The sequence below is a fragment of the Suricata suricatta genome, chromosome 5, assembly GCF_006229205.1.
Source record: "Suricata suricatta isolate VVHF042 chromosome 5, meerkat_22Aug2017_6uvM2_HiC, whole genome shotgun sequence".
NCBI lineage: Eukaryota > Metazoa > Chordata > Mammalia > Carnivora > Herpestidae > Suricata > Suricata suricatta.
The window spans coordinates 132,160,405-132,185,735 of record NC_043704.1 but is presented as its reverse complement, the minus strand read 5'-3'; the positions used below and the strand labels follow the sequence as shown (position 1 = coordinate 132,185,735).

The following is a 25,331-nucleotide window of genomic DNA, read 5'->3' as shown; positions in this document are numbered from 1 at the left end:
TGGTTCACTTCAAAAAGTCAGTGTTAAAAAAAAGAATGTCAAATTTCATTTTTATACTGAGGAAATGTTAATATTATAATATTTTGGATATCGTGTTTCAAATAAAATGTTATTCACATTTATTTCACCGATTTCTTTTAACTTTTCATAACGTGGCTACTAGAAAATTGAAAATTTAAAATTATATACATGGCTTGGAGCACCTGGGTGGTTTGGACAGTTAGGTGTCCAACTCTTGATTTTGGCCCAGATCACGATCTCACAAAGCATGAAGACTGAGTGCTGTGTCAGCTTTTTGCTGACAGCGAGGAGCCTTCTTGGGATTCTCTCTCACCCTCTCTCTCTCTCTGCTCCTCCCCTACTCTCTTTCTCTCTCAAATAAAATAAAATAAAATAAAATAAAATAAAATAAAATAGTATATACGTGGCTTCCATTTGTGGCTCATGTTCTATTTCTATGGGACGGCACAGCTCTAGAGATGTTGGTGTGGGGGTGTAGGTTAGGGGAGGGATTCTTGTTCCAAACAGGAAGACAGCAGGGGCTGAGTGGGGCAGCTCCCTTTCAAAAGAAAGAAGCATAGCCCTGAAGGATGAAATGAATAAAGCCTACTGCTGACCCACTGGAGAGGAAGAAAAACCAACAAGGAAAGAGACCCTTAGTTACCTATGACCAGTCTGGACTGGAAAGCATCTGCTTTCTATTCCACCTCCTTTCCTTCCTTTCCTTTCTCAGCTTTCCTCCCTTCTTACTCTGTCTTCCCCTCCCCTCCCTCCTCCTTCCTTTTTTCTTCTTTCTCTGTCTCTTTTTGTTATAAGAAAACAAATCGTCATTATCGTGAATGTGTCCCAACAGAAAAGCAAGCGATGATTAACCACTTACCATATAATACTTACCAGAGATTCTACAAGTGAAACAAATAAGAATTTTAAATTCAGTCTTTAGTAAGATAAAAGCTGAAGAGGAATTCCTAATTGTCTCCTAGCGATGGCAATGTCTTGTTTGCTCTGAAGAGCCTGTTGCCCACGTTTTACTGAATTGTTCCTGCTCGCCAGCTCCACGGCATTAGAGGTATTCTTAAAGGGTTGTGGAGACCATCGTTTATGTGTGTGTCAAACAGATTGCATTTGTAACATTTAATGCCCACAATAACAATAATAAAACATGCCGGCGTGTGCTCTCTGTGTAAACACTTTCTTCTGAAGATAGAGCCAGTGAAATGTTTTAGGAACTTTGACATTTATGGCTGTATTTATAATCTTTTTTGGATCATTTCCTCACAGAGTCACATGTTTGTGTATTTTAAATTCTCTGGAGAAATAAAAATGTTTAAACATAATATAATGATATGATATGCATTTTATGAGCCCTTGCTCACCATCTAGGCATGAGAAAAGAGGACTGTATGGTGAATCCCAAGAAGGGTTTCTATAGCAGTCTCAAGTTTTCTAGAAGCGTGCTACAATGCCCAGGTGATTGGAAAGAGAAAGGGGGAGTATATATTCAAATCTGGCAGAGATTTTTATTTGCTTGAAACTAGACCACCCTAAAAGTGGGAAACTAGGCATTTACCCAGCAGGGAATATGAAGTATGGAAAATTCTTCGGGCAAAGGTGTGTTTATGGTAATTTCTAAGAAGGTGAAGGACACCAAGGAATTTTACTGCCACTCTATATTCATACATCATACAAATTTGCCTACTGTTGATCTTTTGAAACTTCCTGACCTATGGCATAGCAGCCCAAGAGCTATCCATTATGTCCATAGAAAAGGGTAATACTATGATTATTCCAACAAATCCTTTATTAATAAATGAATCCTTTATTTCTAGCTAAAGCAATGAAGTTAACGTAACGTGTGTTAACTTATTAAAGAGACCAGGTCTAAATAGTAAGTGAATAGGATGGTATTCAAACAAGGAAATCTGATACCTAAAGCTGTTTCTAGTCCAATAGGCCATACTGAGAGAGTCCAGAAATTTTAAAAGAAATGTTCACGTTTTTTTTGCCATTCCTCCCAATGAGAGGTCATCTTTTTCTTTTTTTTTTTTTTAAGTTTATCTATTTATTTTTGAGAGAGAGAGAACACAAGCAAGGGAGGGGCAGAGAGAGAGGGAGACACAGAATCTGAAGCAGGCTCCTCTGAGCTGTCAGCACAGAGCCCAATGCAGGGCTTGAACTCACGCAACTGTGAGATCATGACCTGAGCTGAAGTCCAACACTTAACTGACAGAGGCACCCAGGTGCCCCTGTAAGCATTCTTCTTGAATAGGTAATCTATAAGTGTCCTCCTTGAGTCTGAACTAAGCTGAGGGAGTGGCGGGCCATTAGAGAAGGAGAAGGGACTCCGTTGGCTTCAGAGGTTAGGCCAGAGGAGAAGGCTACTGAGAATTCACCCCATTCATTTGAAATACTCATCTTTGGACCTCTGACTTTTTGTATAGGAACTTTAAGGTGGCCATGCTGTGAGGAGGCTCAGACTAGTTTTCGAGTGATTTCTTAGGCAACTAGAATAAAAGATTTTAAGTTGAGCTGAGGGCTAAGGATTCATTTAATGTGTATCCTTATCTCTTATTATTATTATTCTTAAAAGACCAGACTTTGTTCTATGGACTTTTAAATATATGAATGCATGAAATCTTCATCATAGTCCTATGAAGTAGATGTTATCATTACCTCTAATTTTACATATAAAGTAACCTATGCAAAGAGGGGCTAAATGTTTGCTCAAGGTCAATCAGCTATTAAGTGGAAAAGCCGGGATTTGAACTGGGATCTTCTGGTTCCAGAGTCTATGTTTTTAACTAATCTTTTACTGCCATGAATAATCCTCAAATTCAAAAGATTACATTTTTAAAAAGAGTAATAAGAAATAAGCATTTCCCTTCTCTGGTGGATTTAAAGGGCAGTCGTAATTTCTTTACCATTCCTCCCACTGAGAGGTGGGGTCTATATCCCCTGCCCTTGAAATTGTGTGGGCTTGTGAGGTGTTCAACCAGTAGAGTGCAGTGGAAATAATTCTGTGTTCCTGCCCAGGTTAGGTCATAAGAGGTCAGACACCTTCTACTTTGTTCACTGGAGTAGCTGCTCTTGGACTCTAAGCCACCATAACGCCTCCAGATGATCCAACCCCAGTCTTCTGAAATATCCTCAGCCCTCTGAGTCTGCCCAGCTGAGGCTCAGCCACCTTAGAGCAGACACAAGCTATCTCTGCTGTCCTCTGTCTAAATTCATGATCCCCAGAATCAGAGGAAATAATAAAATGGTGGTTGTTTCATGTCCCTGAATTTGAGCAATTTCATTACACAGAAAAGGATAAACCACTCACCAACCACGTCTGTCCTCTATTCCTACAAACCAGCACGAGAGAGAACTTTGCAGCTTCGTTTTCAAGCCCCTTTGCTATATTTTTAAACATAAGAATATATTCAATTTTAACATTCATAGGACCATTATATTTAAAATGTTCATACGTTTGCTTTTTTTCACACTCATTTACTCAAGAGATTTTTAACTGAGAACTTTCCACATTCCAAGTGTCGTTTAAAGTGATCAGGATACAGGGTGAACAAAATAAAGTCCTCAAGCTCATGGCGCTTACGTTTATGTTAGCAATGTCTTGCTTTATATGTCCATATGTACAGGTCAGGATAATTCCTTTTTCTGCCCACATAGGATTCCCTTCTTCTGCCCGCATACATTGTATAGTACTAGAGATGATTCCTGTTGTCAGACACACACGAAGTCTCTCCTGTTGGACTATTATGAACAATGTATGTGTGTGCATATATTTTCCTTTAATTGAAAGCCCAGGTTTAATCCTGACACTGCCAAACCATCGTCACCAATTTATCCCCCACCAGCAATGCATCACATGAGAACATCTGTTCCCTAACCCTCCCTGACACTTGAGTCGATGCTCTAGGAGCAAAACTCTCAGTTCACTTCCTGTCTCCCCAGTTAATGGGGCTAAACATCTTTAGGGCTGATTATAATTATTGTGGAGTAAATTCTTTACTCTTATCCTTTGCCCATGTTAAAAACTGGTTGTTTCTTTTCCTTTACTATGTAAAGGGGCTCCCGTTTTTGTCAGATTACGAGTACTCTATTAAATATGGTGCAAAGACAGTTTGAGTCTAAACTTTGAGTCTACGCTTTAGAGCCTCATATTGTTTTTTGTCATACAAAAATTTTTGATTTTAATGTGGGCAAATCTGTCCATCTGTTACTTCATGTCTTTTGGATTTTATATCTTACAAAGGCCTCCATGCCAAAGTTATAAAAATATTATCTTTGTCCTCTATATTTTTAAATTTTAAAAAACTTAACAGTTTTTTAATGCACATGGAATTTTCTTGTAGTGAATGGGGTGAGGTGGGCACATAGATTTCCTTTCTTTTTGATCTAGTGATTGATTGGGCTCTTGGCAAATACTGTACTTTTTAATTACTAGAGATTATAGTTTGTTTTCACTATTGCAGCGCAAATTGCTCCTCATTGTCCCTCTTTTTTTTAATGTTTATTTATTTCTGAAAGACACACAGACACACACACACACACACACACACACACACACACACACACACATACACACACGAGTACTAGTAGGGGAGAGGCAGACAGAGAGGGAGACACAGCATCCAAAGCAGGCTCTAGGCTCAAAGCTGTGAGCACAGAGCCCGACACAGTGCTCAAATTCATGAACTGTGAGATCAGGACCTGAGCCAAAGTCAGATGCTTAATTGACTGTGTCACTCAGGCTCCTCGATTGTCCCTTTTTAAAAAAAAAAAAAAAAAAAAAAAAAAAAAAAACCTTGGCTTTTATTTTTTTTCTTCCCGAGTTTAGAAGTGGCTTATTGAGTTCCTTTCAAAAAAAATTAATATGGGACTTTTGATTAAGCCTTAATTGAATTTATAGAGAAATTACAGAGATCTTCACAAGCCAGGAACATGGTTTCCTTTTCATTTATTTAAGTTTTCCATAAGTTTTAAACTATTTTTTTCATCTAAGTCTCAGCATATTTCTCTTGGTTTTACTGCTAAGAATTTAATTGCTTTCTGGTGCCCCTGGGTGGCTCAGTCCATTGAGCAACCGACTTTGGCTTAGGTCACAATCTCATGGTTCATGAGTTTGAGCCCCACATTGGGCTCTGTGCTGACAGCTCGGAGCCTGGAGCTTGCTTTGGATTCTCTGTCTTCCTCTCTGTGCTCTTCCCCTGTTTGTGCTCTGTCCCTCTCAAAAATAAATAAAACATTAAAAACTTTTTGAAAAAAAAGAATTTAATTGTTTTGTTACAATTGTGATGGGGATGGTTATTAAAGTTTTATTTGGTTATTGCTGGGACATGAAAAAGACACAGGTGATTCTATGTTGATCTTGGAATCAATCTCTTATCAGTTGTCATTTAACCTTCTTCTAGTTTCTGCATTTGAGATGGTACCTGCGTTATCTGCAGATAATGACTGTTTTGTCTCTTTGCTTGCCCAAATTCACAGTTTTTAAAAAAAAATTTTTTTTCTCTTTATTGATTCATTAACTGTGACTTCCAGTAAGGTTTTGACATATCTGAGAAAGTAAGCACAGTGTTCTTGCTCCTGAATCTAGACTTTCACTACCACGTATAACACTTGCTGTGTGTTTCTGAAAGAAAACTTTACCAGGATAAATGGGCTCACTCTACCTCACAGTTGGATGAAAAGCAGGTATTGAATTTTATCAAAATTTGGGTGGCATCTATTAAGATATCATGTGGATTTTCTCCTTTAATCTGTTAATGTGACAAACTAAACAATTACTTAATGTTCATTCATGCAATCAAAACGTATTTACTGAGCACCTATTATATGCCAAGAACTATGATGCATGCCAGGAATATAAATGACAACAAGACAGACAAACTTTCTATTCTAAAATTGATCAATCTTTGTATTCTTTGAATAAACCTTATTTGTTCTTGAAGTGTTGCTCTTTTAATATGCTGCTAGACTTCATCTGATCCTGTTCTGCTTGGGATTTTTGCATCTACATTCATGAGTGGAATTAGATTATGTTGCTCTGAGCCCCCTTCAAAACCGACAGCTTTACAAGTTCCCAGTAAACAAACTAGAGCAAAGCACAGTGTTCCTTTCTGTTTATTCAAGTCTTCTTCTAAATTTGTAATAAATTTTTGTAGTTTTCTTCCTGTGAGTCTTAAATATTTCCTATTAAATATATTCCTAGGTAATTTATTCATCTCATTATGAGTGGGATGTTTAAATGAAATTTTCTAACTATTACTTGTATATATAAAACCAATTGATTTTTGTGTATTTGGTTGGAGACTGGTCATTTAGACAAAGTAGCTTATGGAGGATACTCATTTTTCAACTGTTTTTTCCCCCTGGTTTTGATACCTCTGGAAACACAATCATAACATCAGTAAATAACATTATTCCTCTTTCTCTTCCATAACTAAAGTTGTTTCCCCCTCTTCTTGATCTTCTTTTGTGGGCTTAGATATTGCAGAACAGCGATGGATAGTATTTATAATAACATCTTTGTACTGTTTTCTCCTTTTAACATGAATGTTCCTAGAGGTTATTATTAGGCCTCATGTATTGAGATGAATTCATCTGTACCAACTTGAAAAAGAAGACTTCATTTCTATTCTGGTCCTAGTTATCAGGTGCTTTTACTAAAAATGAATGTTGCATTTTTCCAAATTACTTTTTGGCATACTTGGGGATAATCGCTTCATTTTTCTTCTATGACATATCAATGTGAAAAATTATATTAATGAATTTATAATATTGAATTATCTTTGCATTCTTGAAAAAGAATCTGCTAGGGGTTTCTTTTCATTATTTCATAAACAGCTGGATAAATTTAGTATTGCATTTTAGATTTGGCATCTAAATCTAAATATTTGTGAGATTGCTTTGTTTTTCTCTTTTGTGTTAGTTTGGAAAGTTCTTAGTGTTAGAATTTTGCCAGTATATGGGTTGGGATATTTTCCCACATATTTTTGGAACCCTAAAGAGTGAACAAAGGGCAAAAATTTTTGAAACAACTTTTCTTTAAATCCTCCAACAGGTAAATGTTTACATTTGTTTTTCAATTACTTCTTAAGAATGTTTCCTGCATCTTTCACAGTTAATATTTGTATTTGATATGAATGGGAGTGATTCATTATATCAAGATTTTCAAATGTTTTTGTATCTAAGATGACACCTCTTTTCTTATCCTTAATTTTTCCTCATCTCTTGTTTTTTCCTTGATTAGGATAAATAGAGGTTTGTATATTTTACGTTTTTTGTTCTATTTATTGCTTGTTTTTTCTGAAGAAACACTCAAAGATTTATTTCTCTATTCTATTCCCTTTTGTTTACTAAATTTTAATTTCTGGCTTCATCTGTAATATTTATTCTCCTTTTTCTTTAGGCTTGCTTTGTTTTCTCTTAGCTTCTCAAGTTAATGGTTCAATTCATTAGTTTCTTTTATTATTTAAAAATAATAAAGGTATGTTTTGTGAATTTGCCCAATTATGGTTTTGACCAGAGGTTTGAATATGTAGTATTCTTATAATTGTGATTTTCTAAGTATTTTGTAATTAAACTTTTCATCTACTAGTGGATCCATAGTTACATTGAAGAATATTGATTTGTCTTGCCACAATCTAAAGATTGAGAAATCTTTTTAAAAATTATTGTTGCTCAACCATTAATTTTGTTGTATTTTGATCAAAGAGTATACATGTTTAAGTCTTCTTTTTAGATAATCCTGATGCTTTTTTTTGTGATCCAGTATATATGAAATTTTAAGTGTTCTCAAATATTTAAAAAAGAAAATCCTATTGGTTTGAGATTATTAAGTTTCTAGGTGTATTTTTAAAATCAACTTAATTGATTACATTCTCAGATTCTCTATTTCCTTGTTTATTGCCTGCTTTAACAAAGATTCATTTTCTTACTATATATCCATTTTAGTCAATTACTCTTTCTAGTTTTAGCTAGTTCAAGTGTTTACTTTATGCTTATTATACACTCTGTTATTTGACACATGAGAGTTGAATCCTTACATATTTTCATTTGGGATCACCTTACCAACAATAAAAATAAAAAGATTATAGATAAAACATTTTTTTCCTTGAGAATCTATTTCATTTTATATCATGGTAATGCCAACTACTTGGTGGGAAGGATAGTTCTTATTATTTTATTTTATGATTTAAAAAACTTTTTTAATGTTTTCTTTATTTTTGGGAGATGGAGAGTGAGCAAGGGAGGGCAGAGAGAGAGGGAGACACAGAATCCAAAGCAGGGTCCAGGCTCCAAGCTGTCAGCACAGAGTCCAACGTGGGGCTTGAACTCATGAACTGTGAGATCATGACCTGAGCTGAAGTTGGATGCTTAACCAACTGAGCCAACCAGGTGCCTCTCTTATTATTTTAATACAATCTTATATTTGGAGTTTTCCTGAGTTGCTCTTTCTGAGGTATCTGTGGCAGGCAACTATTGATGATTATGATGTAATCTTTGCCATTTACTATATTGTTTATATTTGCCATAAATTACATGTCTGTGCTTACTCAAATCAACACATTTTACTGTTTCACTTCTTTGCTACTTCCTTTGATATTTATCTTTGACTCTTTCATACATGCTTTCTTTTCCCTTTTCTCTCTTCTAAAGTAAAAGCATAATCCTACTTTCAACTTTGCTAAAGATTGTCCTTTAAAAATAACTCTATTTCTCTGTACATGTCAAAGAGGAATAAATCAGGCCCTACCACTTTCCCCTTATGCACAATAGAGATGCTAGCATACTTCCTTTATCTCCATCTCCTCCACTGCCTGCAAATTTAGACCCAACTTCTTGTTTGCCAAATGGTATTACAGTAGTCCTCTCTTACCTGTAGTTTCACTTTCTGTGGTTTCAGTAACTCACAGCCAACCATGGTCTGGAAGGAGATAATCCTCTTTCTGATGAATCGTCAGAACATCAGTAGTAGCCTAACACTGTACCACAATGCCTTCTCCATTTACCTTATTTCATCTCATCATGTAGACACTTATCAGTTCACATCATCACAAAAAGACAGTAAGTATAGTTGAATAAGATATTTTGAGAGAGACAGAGAGAGACCACATTCACAGAATTTTCATTTTAGTCTATTGTTATAATAATTCTATTTCATTATTAGTTATTGTTAATCTCCTACTGTGCCCAACTTAGAAATTAAACTTACCATAGTTGTGTATGTATAGGAAAAACATACAGGGTTTGGTGCTATCTGAGGTTTCAGACATTCAGGCATCTTGGAATGTCTCCCCCACAGATAAGGAGGGACTACTGTGTATATACGCTGGATCTTCTTTTTCAAGGATTACTGATTTCTGCAATCTCTGTTGTAGCTATAGTATATTTGCACCAATTTACACTTGATTCCTCACTAAAATATTTCAGGACTCACTGTCAGTCTTTTTAATAAATTACATCTTCTGTGTACATGAGGTTTTTTAAACTGTGCTCATTTCATGGTTGTCTGGAAAACGTTGATTTTTTTTTTCCCATGAAGAGAAACTGATTGATTTTGTTTTTGACGTTTGGTATCAGAGAATGATTTTTGTACTTCAAATGTGAATCATAACATGTCTAGCTTTAGCATTCTTAGATTTTAGTCTTCTCCCTGAATTGGGCTGTGAAGATATTGTTCCATTAACTTCTGGTCTTGATTTTTTCTTCCCTTGTAGCTAACTTGTTTATTGTATTTGTTTGTTCCATTTTTCCCCCCTATCTTCCAGGATTGTATTTTGAAAAGTTAGAGTTCCAAATTTCCATAGGGACTCGTCTCTTTATATAAACTTTTTAATACTCATCAGACCATTTAATTTGAACATTTACTTCTTAAATACATGGAGTTATTGTCTATAAACTCTAGAATCACTGCTATTTTTCTTATTTGTTCGAACACCCTCTTTGAGGATCCTAGTTTTCTTCATCTTGGACTTCTACTCACTGCCCTCTGAATTTATCATCTCCTTTCTCAGTATTTTTATCTCATTTTCATTTTCTTTTAATTCTGGAAGAGTGTTTCAAAGTTGTCCTTTATATTACTGATTAATTATAAGCTCTACCAATTAAGTACTTTACTGCTTCTAATGTATTTTCAATTTTCGTATTTCATATTCAGTGTTACATTTTTTCTTCTTTCATCTTGCTTTCCCTATATTCTAGTTTCTTACCCAGTTTTCTACACACCTCAATATGTTTTTGTTCTCATTTGTCATCGCCTGCTTCATGGGGTCCTTGAATGTTATTTAGATCACAAAGCATATGCTGTTTAAAATTTATCCCCGTTTCCTGTAGTAAATCTTTCTCAAAAGTATGCTCTTCCTCTGCCTCTTGAGTGCTATATTTTCATTTCTTAAAGTTACAGAATTTTTCATATGCCTCATAATGAGGTTTTATTTTGCCTGTTTATTCATCCTTGAATGATGACTATTTTATCTGGCCTGTAATTTCTCTGCAAAACAGAGGGAATAGATTTCTTTAGGATCCTATTATACTTTACTTGGTTTTTTTGTTCTAATCTTCTCTCTTGGATCTTATGGTATATAGCACCATTCAACGATTAAACATCCTGACAAGGAATTTATCCTGACTTTATGTGAGGTGAGGTCATAGCTTTCTCTGTGTGTGGCAAAGCCATGTGCCAGGGACCTGGTCTGGAATGACCTAGCTTCATTTTTTTTGGTATCCCAAAGCAGGTTGAAAAAGACCCTTCTGATTTTGTGGAGAATCCCTCACTCCACAACCCAACTGTCAGCCACATGGTGCAGCCACAAGTGCCGGGCCTCAAGCTGTGACTGCCCTCAGGTTCCGTAGGACCTGCAATGGGACATTGCTTGCTAGCCCCCACAATCCGTCATGTCCTCCCACCACAGACCTGTAGTTTCGGGTGTTATTAAAATGCCTTCAAGACCTTCACTTTTTTCCTCTCAAGGCCATTTCACTTTCTCAATAAATGAGGAGTAGTGTCTCTCATAGATAGAATTCTATTTGCAAAACTTACTTTCCATGTTCGCATGTAGTGTCTGGTCCTGATGCAAGAGTCCCCAGTTCTTCTGTTCCCTTTGACAGTTTAATTGGAATTTGAAAGGCTCTCATGCCTAAGAAGTAAGGCAAGAACATCTAAATGTGCAGAGTGTGTCTCAGAGACTGCAGTGGTCTGCTGGGGCTTGGATTTTGGGGGCCAATGCAGATCTATCATCTGGAGGGTCAGCAATAACTGAGGAGCTCCCACATGGCTCTCAGAAGTGATTTCTGGTCAATCCCAGCTGGTCTCCTGTACTACTAAACCCTAATGATTCTTTCTCTTGTTTCCAAGTTGGCCTGGTCCATACATCTATCTGAATTTCTACCTTGGCTCTTACCTTTTCTTTTTAGCCCAATCATATATGCATACTTATGAGGTACCAGACTCTTTTCAAGCAGTTTTGCATTCAATCTTTACAAAATGGTGTAACATTGATACTATTATAACCACCGATTTACCCATGAAGGAATTGAAGCCTAGAAAATGGTTCAAATAATTTGAGATCACTCAGCTAGTAAGTGTCAGAATCTTTACTCACTGGTATGTCACCCTCCAAAACCCATGTTTTTAACCAGTATTTCAAAAGCCTGCCCTAGCTAGAGATCTATTTCAAAGATAATTACAGATTTCCCACTGTAATCATAAATGTTGGTGGCCATTTTGATTTCCTGCTCCATGTCATACCTTCTCCCCTTGGACCAATGGTCTATTAGTTGAATACATATTTATATCCGACTTATTCTTTCCTTATCTCAGAGTGAAAGACCTCTTTCTCTCAGAAAAAAAAACAACAGTTACCTCCCTGTGTGCCTGAGATTCCATCCCCTTCCTTCTCCTTCCATTATTCTCCCTCTTATTTTCTTTTTTTAAAAGGAGATAGAAGTTTACTGAATACACTGCAAGGGAGCGGCAGGCAGGACAGCAAGGAAGAGACTGTCTGCTCATTATTCTCCTTCTTGACTTGCTCTGTCATCTCAACATATGAGCATGTTCAAGTCTCTCCTGTCGCTTCTCAATATCACACTGACCTCTAACCACTAGTCTTTATTTTTCTTTCCCTTCACTGTCGAACTGTTGCACTCACTGTCATGAAACTAGTTTGCACTAGCTTTTCCTGTTTTCTCTTTGATCCTTAACCTCCTCAATTTTCACCCATAACTAGTTCACTAAAATACCCATGCCAAGATGACCCATGGCCTCCCAGTTGTGAGACCACATAAACATACTTTGTTCTCCCATCTCGCTTTCTGCTATATGTGGCAACATTGGCTGTTTCCTTTAGAAAATTGTCTTCTATCTTGTTTCCATGACTCCATTCTCCTCTGTCCTCCCCCTGCTTCCTTGACCTTTACTTTTCCAACTACTTTCCATTTTTCTCTTCTTCCTTCTGTACAAATGTTAGGGCAAAATGTCCCAGAGCGTTCCATTCACAGGCCTCTCTGTTTCCTTTTCTTCTTCTTCTTCTTCTTTTTTCATCATAAAACAATCTTATCCATGCCCAAAGCTTCAACTAGCCTGAATGCTGATTGCTTCCAAATCTATGTTCAGAGCCTGGCCCTTCTCTTACACTCTAAAAGTATACTTACAGCTGAGACAGAACAGCTGGATGGAAGTCTTCCACAAGCACCTCAATGATTTTATTTCTCCTCCATCCTCTTGTATTTCTTATTGGAGGTATATAATGCCACCCACAAAATCCCTCTTCTCTCCCCTCAAGTCTTGCATTTATCCGGTCACCAAGTCCTATAGTTTCAAATATTTTGTCATTTAAAAAATGTTAATTTTGAGAGAGACAAAAAGCACGAGTGGGTGAGGGGTGGAAAAAGAGAGGGAGAACCCCAAGCAGTGTCTGTGCTGTCAATACAGAGCCAGATCCCTCAAACCATGAGAGCATGACCTGAGCTGAAATCAAGAATTGGTTGCTTACCCAACAGCTGCCCAGGCACCCCGGTTATTTTTTGAGTTAATAACTTTCTTCCATCTTTGTTTAGTTCATTTTTCTTGCTTAAATTAGTTGCATAACCTCCTGCTGGGGTTTCTACCTTGTCTATAATTTTAAAAGAGTGGTTACACTGACATGTAAATGCGATCGCCTCGCTCCCTTCGTAGGACTGTATCATCTTCAGAATAATATTGCTATTCCTTAAGATTCACTTTGAGCTCCCTGCAATGTCCTGAATGCCCACACATTATCTCTTACCCTGCCTTTGCACATGCCATGCTTTATTCTTAGAACTTAGTCTCCCTCCTTTGCAACCTTGTCTTTTTGGGGAAACCACAGTTATTCAAGATTCAACTCAAGCATTGCATCAATTTTGAATTTTGACCATGCTTTCCAGAAACATTTAATATATCATTTTTCTATGTTCCCACAGAACCTGGTGTACACACTCTTATGCCAACATTGAGCAAATTGCTTAATGTAGATTTGTTCACTTCTCAGTCTCCCATCTGAGATGGTAAGCTCTTTGAAGTCCAGGACACAAGTTTTTGTTTTGTTTTCCTTTTTGGCTTTGAGAGAGAGAGAGAGAGAGAGAGAGAGAGAGAGAGAGAGAGAGAGAGAGAATATGAGCAGGGGGGAGAGAGAGAATCCACACGGAGTGTGGAGCCCAATGCAGGGCTCAATCCCAAGACCCTGGGATCATGACCTGAGCCAAAATCAAGCCTAACTGCTCAACTGACTGAGCCATCCAGGTGTCTCAAGGACACAAGTTTGTTTGTTTGTTTGTTTTGTATTTTTATTTTACATTTATTTACTTTTGAGAGATGGAGCATGAGCAGGGGAGGGCAGAGAAGGAGGGAGACACAGAATCTGAAGCTCAGGAACTGTGAGATCATAACTTGAGCCAAAGTCGGCAGTATAACTGACTGAGCCACCCAGGCGCCCCAGTTAAAAGTGTATTTTTACTTCACTAGCCTTTGTAGGGTTGCTGTGGCACCGCAGTGAACATTAGGCTTCACAGCTGACGTAAGAAAGCCAGGGTGTGGCCTCAGAGTGCTGGAAAATCCTGGAACGCTGGAGGAAATCCAGAGGCTGGATTGGGAGGCTCCCCCTGCTGGCCCACGTGCTGGCCCAGCACGGAAGGTCAAACATAAGCCCTGCTCTGGGCCCCACTTACCCTCTGCCCCGGGGTGGGGGGGGGGAGGACAGCATTCTTCGAGGAGCTGGGGTCTTGAAAATTCGTGCTTGGGCATTCTAGGACCTGGCCACACTGAGCTAAGGGAGCCTCCTCAGCTGGTATTGATACTGAATATAACTTTTTAGTGTATTAAAATGACTGTACCCCCAAAAGCCATCCCGTTGTTGTCAGAATGCCAGTGCCTCATCTGTTTGAATATCCTGATTGAGCCTGTAACACTGCGGTGTAACCACACACTGTAATCAGTGTTTCCAGTCGACTCTCGAAAAAGCAAGTTTATGCTGTCCTTTTTGTCACCGCCGGATCTCTTCATGGGCCCGTTACAGTGCCTGAAGAAATTCTCTTGTCAACATGGAACTGTGGCAGATAATCCAAAACCATTATCCAGAAGAGGGCAAGCTAAGAATGTCTGGGCAGGAATCACAGGAGGTTGTTGATGACCCTAAGCCAGTTCACTTTCTAAGTAAACCCGGGGAACTGAGGAGAGAACATGAAGAGGAGGTGAGAAAGCTGGAGGCAGAGCAACGAGCCGTTGAAGAAGAAGAAAACAGGAAGAGTGAAGAATACATACAGACATTATTGGCAGAGGAAGAGGAGGAGGAAAGACTCAAAGCTCAAAAGAGAAGAGAGATGAACACCTGAACACTGATGAAGCAAGAAAGCTACATGTTAATTTCTGTGATAGAAATGTCTTGCCTCCTTCCTGGAATGCCAGAGAATCTGGTACAGTCACCAAATCTCCAAAGAAAAGTAAGGACAAACACAACAACACCGGAGATATTCAGAAGTATTTGCCACCTAAATTTCAGTTTGGATTAACATCACAGTCTGAAGTTGTACAAGAAAGCAGGAAAACCTCTGAGTCCAAGGAAACTGACAGTACTGTCATAAAAAGTCGTACATGGCAAGAAACAGAAATTGAAGAAGATATGCCACAAATATGCATGGATGTTCAACAACAGGGTGCAAAGTCTTCAGAGCTTCTCATACCTCAGTTCCATGCCAGTGGTAGAGAATGGTGCTTTGAAGGAAAAATTAAAATGATTGGAAGCAATCGCGTTGAAGAGCTACGTGTCCTGAATCACGAGGGACCTGAAGCAAGAGTTCCCCGCTTTGGAGAAACAGAAAGTGCATGTGTTCTACCAGGTATGACACAGATAATTGAAAATAACACAATTGAGACAGAAAATGAAGAGGCTTGCCTACAGATCAATAAGTATATATCTAAAGGAAAAACCCAGGAATCTTCATTTGAGGCAGTCATGGATCCATTCATTTCTGCAAAAATGAAGGAAACTATTTCCCAAAGCTTCCTCAGGCCAAGAGAACGCAGAAATTAATGTTACCCAGAATCTGATAAATCTGGAAGGCTTGCTTCTTGAGAGAAAGAAACAGGAAGAGCAGGACTGGTTGCTCGAATGGCAGCTTCAGAAAGAAGTAATCAAAGAACAAAAGATACCAAACCGGCAAAAATGATCCCCAGATGAGTACCCCTTATGTCGTTGTCCTACCTCTTTGCTTCCAGACAAATTGCTAAGTGAGCAGAAGAAGCTTTCCAAAGACACGAACTAACTTCAAGAGACTGACTGATAGAGAGCATCCAAAATCTCTGAAAGGCCCAGAAAAGAAAAACAGCTAGCCATCTTTACAGATCCAGTTGAAACATTCAGTTAATGTTAGTGGAGAAAGATACCAAATGCTTCTAGAGATAATAGTAATGTATCTAAGGGAGTGTTATAAAATGTAATAAAGGTGGATTGTGATGATTTCTTTTCTGTCATAGGCTCTATAAATGTTTTCATTAATTCTGTTCGGTGGTCACTCTCACTGTCCTTAATTAAAGGACTGTGTGACTATGGGGGAGGAATATATAAATGTGTAACCATGAGTCCCAGTCCCAGTTCGATCTGCCTTATTTCTTCTCTCTGCTTTTGTTCTGTCATGTTCCATTCCCCTCTTTTTTCTTCTTCCGTCTGTTCTCCCATTTCTTTGTGATCCACACAATGTACACATTCCTGAGAATACCCCATTGTAGTGACATGGTTTCTTTCCAAATTTCTATGCATTCAACTTAAAAGGTGTTTCTTCCCAAGGAACTGAACTTTTCTGTCAAAGGTGTTCGATCAGATAGGAGAATTGGGTTCATAAAATGGATTCATGGCGAACTTTATGTATAAATCATAGACGTCGGTGAAGAAGCTCTTAATCCCATCTTCTTGCCGCATGTCGTGAAGCATAATGAATCTCATATGACCTGCGGTAACAAGCGCTGAAACGAACCACTCGTTGAACTTGTCCACGGTTTTCAAGTACATGTTGTTCGACAGCCACATGTTCTCGTCTACGAGGTCGAGAGCGGCATGAGCGATGAACTGGTTCAGGTGCCGATGATCGTCCTGCTGGGAGAAGCCGAAAGGGCCACTCAGTTGCCGCCCAAGGACACAAGTTTTTAATGACTCACCTGACTCTCCAAGGTCCATCATTGCAGCTGGGTCACATATCCTAACTATCCCACCTTGTCATGCAGATCTTGAGCCATATCCTAACTTCTTCCTCTGTCCAGTGCTGCCATGATAACTCATGCTGCTCTGTGTCCAAGTGATGTCACAGTCAACTCTGGAAGAGAAGAGAAATCCTGCCGTCATGTACTACTCAACCACTACCCGTAAAAGAGATGACTTCTTATTTCTCAAAACTGTAGACACACATATTAAGCATCAGACAGAATATAAGAAGAATATATGGTATCATTGGAAACCAAAGTACTCTAATAGAAGAACTTCCTAGGACATAAAATATTGATTTTCCAATTTTCTTCTATCCATAAGTAGGAGTGTGGACCAAACACAACCCATAAAGGAATGCTCTCCAAACATGTTTAAAAAATAAGTTTATCTCATACTGATGAGGAATTGATATTTGATTGAGTCTGGAGACTGAGTTTTCATCAAATTCTAATTCTGTGATGGAAAGCTGTCTCCACTTTCAAGGTATTTGTCCTTGTTGTTGTGTATTTGCCTTTCTGTTTATATCCACTCTATTTGTATTAGCCTCCTTGGTTACCATTTATCTCCCTGGTTTCTGGATTTCAATATTTAATCATTTCTATGACAAACATTTGTTCACATTGTAACATCTCTGAAGTTGGAATGTGTCATACAGTTACTAACACCTGCTAGTCCTTGGTTGGCTACAACCATTGGTGACTTTGTCGCCCTTGTCTGTGCAAACTTGCTTGTTACTCCCAGTGGCACCGCAGCTCCTGGATCCAGTGTGATCCAGAGTGATTGCGGGGCATGGTCATCTCTGTTATGCACCATCCAAGAGTAATCTGAGCTCTCTATTTCTTTACCTCTTATTCAGAAGCTTCTTTGCCACAGGCTAGAGTGGCCACCAATCCAGAGCAGATGGGAGCTGAGGAAAATGAGAGGAACTATCCTGCTCACCATTATCTCAGTGGAAAAGTAGACATCATTCCATCCAAGAGGGCAGCTGACCTCAGAGTTCCTCCTCTGTACCACAGAGACTGGGGCCAAACACTGCTGTGTTTCATGAATGCAATGTTAGCCTCCCCACATTCCAGTGTTACCAGAAGTATGTTTGGAGGAAAAGAATGTTACCTCATGGTAGCCTCTATTCTACTCTGCCCACTTCTACCCATTCCTCTCAGCCCTACCATAGGCCTATCTATCAGGGTTCATTCAGGAAAGTTGATGCCATGCAGCATATGGAAACATAGGGGATTTAATACAGGCAATTGGTTACACAGGTGTTGAAGATTAAAAGAACAAAAAGAAGGCCTGAAAAGAATTGTAACTATCAATAATAGCGACTACTCGTAGGGTTGAGGAAACCAAAGGGGAGACTTGTGCTCACCAGAAGCTAGGAGTTGAGAGGAAAGGCCTCATGTTGCCAGTCCTCAGGTAAGGTGATGCCACATACTGGTGTCATCAGGTCTCTGAGGAAGGTGAGGTAGAAAGCTAGTGACCAGAGAAGTTGCTGTTCTTCACTGCTGGAGCAGTGTATCATGAGCTGGAAACAGAAGGTCTTTCTCCCATCCTCCCAATCTCCTGCCAGGGCCTCGCATTAACAGAAGGAACTTAATAGACATCTAACTGGCAAGGGAATCTGGGAAATGTAGTTTATGGACTCCTGTAGAGGACAGAGAAAAGGTGAGTATGGGGGCTCAGAGACAACAGAGAAATAAATAACACCATGGACAGCTGAGCTCTCCGCAGCTGACAACTTGGATCTGGGGACTTTTTCTTCCTAGATGTGATGCTCCCACCAGTGCAGAGGCCTCAAGGAGTGTGATATAAAGAAGACCACATTTCCCTGTGCTACCCCTTCCTGATCCTCTTCCATAGCACTATAAACACCAGACAATATGTGCAGAAATCTCTGCAGATGGGCTGAGAATTATACCATAAGGAAAAGAACTTAAATTAGGATGGATAATGTGGCGATTGTTAGTCTAAGATAGGGTTTCTCATCCTTGCCACTATTAACACTTGGGGCCGGGTAATCTGTGGTTGTAAGGGACGAGCATTGTAGGGATGCTGAACACATCTCTGGTCGCTACCCACTAGATGCCAGCAGCACCACGCCCCAGGTTGTGACAATAAAAAAAAATCCCTCCCAACATTGCTAAGTGTCCCTAAAAGGCAAAATCACTCTTGGTTAAGAACTGCTAGTCTAATGGTAAGTAACAAAAGATTAAACTCCTCATGGGCTTTCTTCAGGGTAGTCCTTAATTCTAGATTTGCTCCATCTCAGAGAGAGAGAGAGAGAGAGAGAGCCCTTCTAACGTCTTCCTGTTGCAACTATGTACCCCTTTCTGGAACACTTCATATCTTTTCCACAAGGCTTGATTATATCATGGGAAAGGGGTATGCACTCTTCTCCTCATAAGAAAGAGGGGTAGATATTATAACCCACAAATTATACTTCCCCAAAGCCTGAATTATTTAGTTTAAAATAACCCTCTTCAAGATCTCTTCGTCCACATGTGGTGACAATGTTTATTCATCTTCTGTAATATTCAGGAGAGTAATCCCCCTCCCCTTGCACACATACTGCCTAACCAGAAACTATGATTCTCAGAAACAAATTTCCACACCTAAATACAAAAAAGGAAAAATTCTCCTATATCCAATATAATCTTCCTCTTGTCCAAGCAGAAATAAGACTTCACTGTATGGTGCGGTGTGTCATAGGTTTCCCTTTATTCATTCTCTGACTCCCAGACTGTGGTTACGGACTTGCTCGTGTATAAAGGTCTTTACAAGCACAAAGCTGTTTGGTTCCCCTTCCAAGCACTAAAATGATATCTTTTCTGCACGTTGTAAAAATCATATTTTTAGGTAGGGTAGCCACATAACCTTAAGTGGAAAGTTATATGAATAAATACATATTTTTATTTTATCCAGAACTGAACCAGGGTAGGAGGATGAAAGACTGTTCTTTCAGTCATACTGTTGTTAGATTAATGAACTCTCTTACAGGGTAGGGTGGTATCCCAGGTATTTACATGGACTTTCGAGAGCAGTGGTTTGTGGTGATACCCACACAGACGATTAAAAAGGGCAAAGGCTTGTTCAGAAGCATCACTGGTTGAGTTCATCACGGACATGATCGGGGTGGAATTACAAACATAAGCAAAAGAATTCTCAGTCAAATATCAAATAAAAATGGAAAGCTGACCTCCTTTTCATTTTGGAAATAAAAAGCCCTGTATTTCCCTTGTAACTTGAACACTCCACTGTATTTTAACCAGCATGAGTCTATTTCAGAGAATAATGCTACAATGCCTTTTTAGGCTTGTCGAGAGAACTAGTCAGTATTACAAAGGTGCCATGGAAAGGTTGCTAGGTTGTGTGATTAGAAGACTTCAGTTCTAGACGATCCTTTGCCATTAGCCCAATGCATCTCATTTAATCTCTCTAGCTTCAATTTTCTCATTCACAATAAGAAGAGAATAAATGAGGTGATCTCTGGGTTGATTACCCACTTCGTGGATGCTGTGAGGCAAGGATCATCTTACATAAAACATGGATAAGGTAAAAAATGCTTCCCCCCAGAGACATAATTATTCAAAGAGAAGTCTGCTCATTGTGGTGAAACCATATGAATTTTTGTCAGAGGCTTTGATGCAAGAGTTACCCAAATATACTTTCATTTCAGACAATGCATTAGCATGAATAGCCAGATAGTAAACAGAACCTGGACAACTCTCTCCTCTTTAGGCTCATTCATTCATGAAGAGATTTACACAGTACAATATTTTCCTCACATAAGCTGTTTTTGTTGTGGTAGTAAAAATAAGAGATGATGAGATGAAGCAGTAATCTAACACTTTAGTGGAATACACTTTCCTCCAAATCACTGAGAAATCTTTATTACAAAGTATTCTCTTCTGGTATGAATAAAAGCTGATCAATATGTAAACATTGAGATTTCTTTCCATAAATTGTAGATTTTGCAGAAATAATTGGTATATGCTTAAGTAGTATTTGTTACTCAAGCTCATAATTACTCCATTTATTTCCCCATTCTCTCTTCATCAGTCTGATCATTTTTTTCCCTCTTTTGAGGCCCCCAAATACAGAAAGAGCTACAGCAAGTTTGTGAAAACAGCTTTACATGTGGGAATGATTATATTTTTAATCATCAACAAAGAACTAAACAAAGACTTGAGTAGTAGGAGAGGCACCACACATCACTAATTCAGTATCTTTGTGCCAATCAATTATTTCCTAAAATGGAGAGAGGTCTTTAAAGCTTTACCACCTCCTTGACATTTCCTTAAACATGAGGATCCATCCATCTCGATACTTACTCAAAATATACCACTAAGTTAATTACAGTCAAACAATTCTGTATCCAGTGACCAGATTTTGGAGAACCAGAGCACTCATAAGGTTTCTGTCCTTTGGATACGTAATAATAGTAAACTGGAACTACTTTTAGGTAAGGTCCCAAAGCAATAGAGATCACATTCCAAATCAAAGTGTGAGACACCCATGTAAGATCACGCAAAGGCAGCATGTGATCCCCAGTTTCAAAATGGAGGCCATGAGGGGGCAGGAGATGGGTTTTAGGAAACCGCTTGGAGAGATAAATATGTGTCTTTTGAGCCTAGATGTCACAGTGGCTTTGTGTCTTCCTCACTCCTGAAGAATCTGATATATGAACGGCTGGTTAGTGATAGAACAAAAAAGTTGAGTGTGCTAGAATCAGCCTGCATGTCTAGTTTTTTCCACTTGCCATTCGTGAGTTTTCTATGAACCACAAATGGGCTCTTTTGCAAAGACAGAGAGATGAAAAGGGGACAAAAAGATTGTAGCAGAAAGAGGGCGACAGTATGCCATGGGATGCCAAGAAGCCTAGGAAGGAGTTAGGGAATAGCTGGGAGTATGCATTTACTCATGTCAAGGGAACTGTGGGTAGGAATTGCCTGGCGATAAGGGATCTTTGTATGGATTACTCCAAGTAACAACCTGAGAGAAGGATTTGCATATGGGTAGCTAAATTCGGAAAGCAAATGCAAACAAGGGTGGGGAATGGGTGAGCAAGAATGATTAAGGAGGAAAGCCTATACAAGAGTATAATTACGCTTGACTGTAACTGGGACCCAAGCCCACCATGACCTCGTGGGGTAGAATGTACCTCAGTGTTGTCCACAGAAAAGAGAACTTTTACCTGTTGGGCATACACTCCCTCAGACTTGCATGTGGGTTCCCAGAGGTGTCCTAACAGAGGCATCAGGAAATCTGCAGCACAGAACATAAGAAATGCATCATGTCCCGGAGGTGAGAAGGTACCAGGTAACCCTGCATTTCGGGCTTGCCACAGCAATGACTGAAACGCTAACACTTGGGTCAAGAAGAGGTAAGGCACAAAAGGTGTCTGATATATAAGGCATCTCCAAAGAACCTGAGAAAATATCAATCAAAAAAGAATTCAGCTTTAAATTTGACAAACTCAAAGGAAGTAGAAACTGTATTATCACGACAGTATTTGTCAAGGTAGAAACTGCTGCTTTCTCCTTGGCCCTAACTTCAGCCTACAACCCTGGGTTTTAAAATTAGTATTATTGTTATCCTGGACTGGGGATATTAATTACAAACCTGAGTCTGTATTTTGTGACTTGGAGAGACCAGAGGACATTTGATTATCTAAGATGACTGGAGGAATCATGAGACTTGCCCTAGACTTCACGTAAGGGCAAGGCAAGAGCTGGCTCTACAGAATACATTTAAAGGAACAGTAGATAGGAAGTAAAGTATCTGTAATGATTATACCCAACACAACACGTTTATTCAACATAACAGTTGCATGTAATAAAATTCTCGCTTTAGCCCTGCTGTCACTTTTAAGTTTGATCATATGCCTCTGTGGAATGTCTGATTTTTGTAGAGGGTAAAGAGGAGGGACAAAAAGAATCCTTCTTGCATATTATGCAATTGTTGTAGCATAGTGAACATGGGATTTTCAACCATGTCCATGCGTCTATGGACACCACCATTCCACTGCATAAAACTTTCCCATACAGCCTCCTATAGCTCTAAGAAGCGCAATCCCAGAAGCTATTATTCAACAGAGCAAAATATTGGGGTGGAAATGCTAGAAACATTTGCCAGAATCCTCCAAGCTTGATCCCATTTATGTCATAAATCACAATTACTGCATTGACCATCAAACTCTGAGCCTTTGCAGTCATCCGTTACTATACAGCTTTTCCTCCCTGTGTGGGTGAAGACAAGTCTTAATATAGCCCCATCCAACATAGTTTTCTTCCTTCTGAGTCCCTTCCACTGCTACAGTCTGAAACTCCAGATAGGGGGTCAGCTAATGCCAAGCATTCCCCTTTCCTGGCCATTCTTGAATCCCCCCTTTCTTTCACATCCATTGCAAGTCGTGACAGTTTTGCCTAATATATATAGATATAACTTGTACACATGAATGCTTCTTTATTTTCTCCATCTCTAAGTCTCTCCATTTCTACTTTTGTCTCCAGACACCCACTTACCCTTCACAGTTCTCTGATTTCCCCATTACTGCATGCAAATTATTTCTTCCCCTGCTTTCTACAAAAACAAAAGTTCCTTTGAGGTTCTTACCATTGGGCTATCCCATCCCTTTCCCCACAGTCTCTGGGGAGACCACTTCCCATAATTCATGGAACACATGTGAGCCTCAACACTCCCCACAATGTCCATCATTTTTGGTGACCTCAATATCCACATAAATGAGCCTCGCTTCACAGCTCCTTGACTTCCTCACCTCAATATTTTCTTGACCACCATGGCCATACTCACATAGACTATACTCTTATCTCTAAAAATTTCTCCAACTCTGACATCGAAATATTCCATTCATAGGCTTGTATCTTCCCCCTCACTTACTCTAGATCCTGATCTGTAATTCTTTAGCCACATTAAGTCCTCCAATGAATTAACCCCATCAGGTCTGGTTAGTCCTCTGTTATTTCCTGTATTCACTAACCTCTTTGTAAGGAATCCATAGTCCAGCATTAAAATTAATCCTCACTATCCTCACAAACGTTCTTATAGAATGCTAGCAAGCTGACTGCTTTCACTTTAAATCAATGATCTCAAAATAAAATGGACATTTACAACAATATTGCTATGTTTCTTAATTAAACTCACTTTAGCATGATGGTTGGAGGTGGTGAAGACAGATTAATTTTTCTATTTATCTTCATGGGTTCTAGTTTGTCCTGATGGGTTCATGCATGCCAGTTTGTCCTTGCTCTCTCCCACTTCATGTCCAGTTTCCAAATGTTTTCCCAGGTGGAAAGAAGGATTCTAGGTCTGGTACCAGATTCAAAATCTACAGATTTCCACGGACCTCAGCAGCTCCCACAATTGTGTAATCATAGCAATAAATCCCGTATTTTGTAGACCCATACAGTTCTGCTTCTTTAACTGAACCCTAATTGATAAAAACATTCTCTCCCCAACACTTCCCATATCCCGCTAACATTATTTGATGAGTATACTTCATATTCCATTGGAAAACAGAAGTCAGCAGAGAGGAAAATGTGCTGTGCCTATTTCATAAAATTTTATTTTATTTTTTAAATATAATTTATTATCAAGTTGGCTAACACACAGTGTATACAGAGTGCTCTTGGTTTTGGGGGTAGATTTCCATGATTCACAGCTTACACACAGCACCTGTGCTCATCCCAACCAGTGCCGCCCTCATTCCCCATCACCCACAACCCCACCATCAACTCTCAATTTGTTCTCTGCATTTGAGAGTCTCTTATGGATTGCTGCCCTCCCTCTCTGTAACTATTTTTTCCCCATCCCTTCCCCCATGGTCTTCTGTTAAGTTTCTCAAGTTCCACATAGGAGTGACAACCTATGATACCTGTCTTTCTCTGACTGACTTATTTCACTGAGCATAATACCCTCCAGTTCCATCCAGGTTGCTGTAAATGGCAGAGTTTCATTCTTTCTTATTGCCAACTAGTTGAATTTTATTTTAAATTCATTTATTAACTTGTTTTTTCTTGTTTTACCCATTAGAATGTAAGCTCTACAAACACAGGGATTGTGTGGTAGATGTACACCTTGCATAGTGTTGGACAACTAGTTAACATGCAATAAATATTGAATTATAGAATGGATGATGGCAAGTGTCCTTTTTGATTGGGGGAAGTGATGTGGGGAGAACACTGAGTTAAACCAAACTGTATAGGTGGGACCCCTTGGAGAAATTAAAATTCCTTTTGAAGTTCCATGATGGAGCTATAGTAAGAATTACAGCCTAAACAGAATCTTTTCTTATGGGAGCATCTCAGAGGGGTAATAAATCAGCTTAATCAGAAATGACCAACACTTTATGTCTTCTGCCCATTTCTTCACTGGGTTATTTGGAGAACATCCAGATGGCCAACAGGCACATGAAACGATACTCAACATCACTCATCATCAGGGAAACACAAATCAAAACCACACTGAGATACCACCTCACGCCAGTCAGAGTGGCTAAAATGAACAAATCAAGAGACTATAGATGCTGGCGAGGGTGTGGAGAGACGGGCACCCTCCTACACTGTTGGTGGGAATGTAAACTGGTGCAGC

General features: G+C 39.0%; 1 protein-coding gene and 1 pseudogene across 2 annotated transcripts in view; one reads left to right on the top strand and one right to left on the bottom strand.

Moving 5' to 3' along the window:
• Positions 1 to 14,348: 14,348 nt before the first annotated feature.
• Positions 14,349 to 15,954, top strand: LOC115291266 (annotated as a pseudogene).
• Positions 15,955 to 15,985: 31 nt separating this feature from the next.
• LOC115292314 (trafficking protein particle complex subunit 2-like) overlaps positions 15,986 to 25,331 on the bottom strand; it is a 145,859-nt gene continuing 136,513 nt past the window's right edge. Inside the window, exons 2-3 of one of the 2 annotated variants that reach the window (XM_029940342.1) lie at positions 16,730 to 16,830; positions 15,986 to 16,613 (exon numbers count right to left, since the gene is read on the bottom strand). In XM_029940342.1, coding sequence (XP_029796202.1) covers positions 16,338 to 16,613; positions 16,730 to 16,753 — 300 coding nt within the window. In that variant the 5' untranslated portion in view covers positions 16,754 to 16,830 and the 3' untranslated portion in view covers positions 15,986 to 16,337. The remainder of the gene's footprint in view (positions 16,614 to 16,729; positions 16,831 to 25,331) is intronic. The other variant, XM_029940343.1, reaches the window with a different exon arrangement.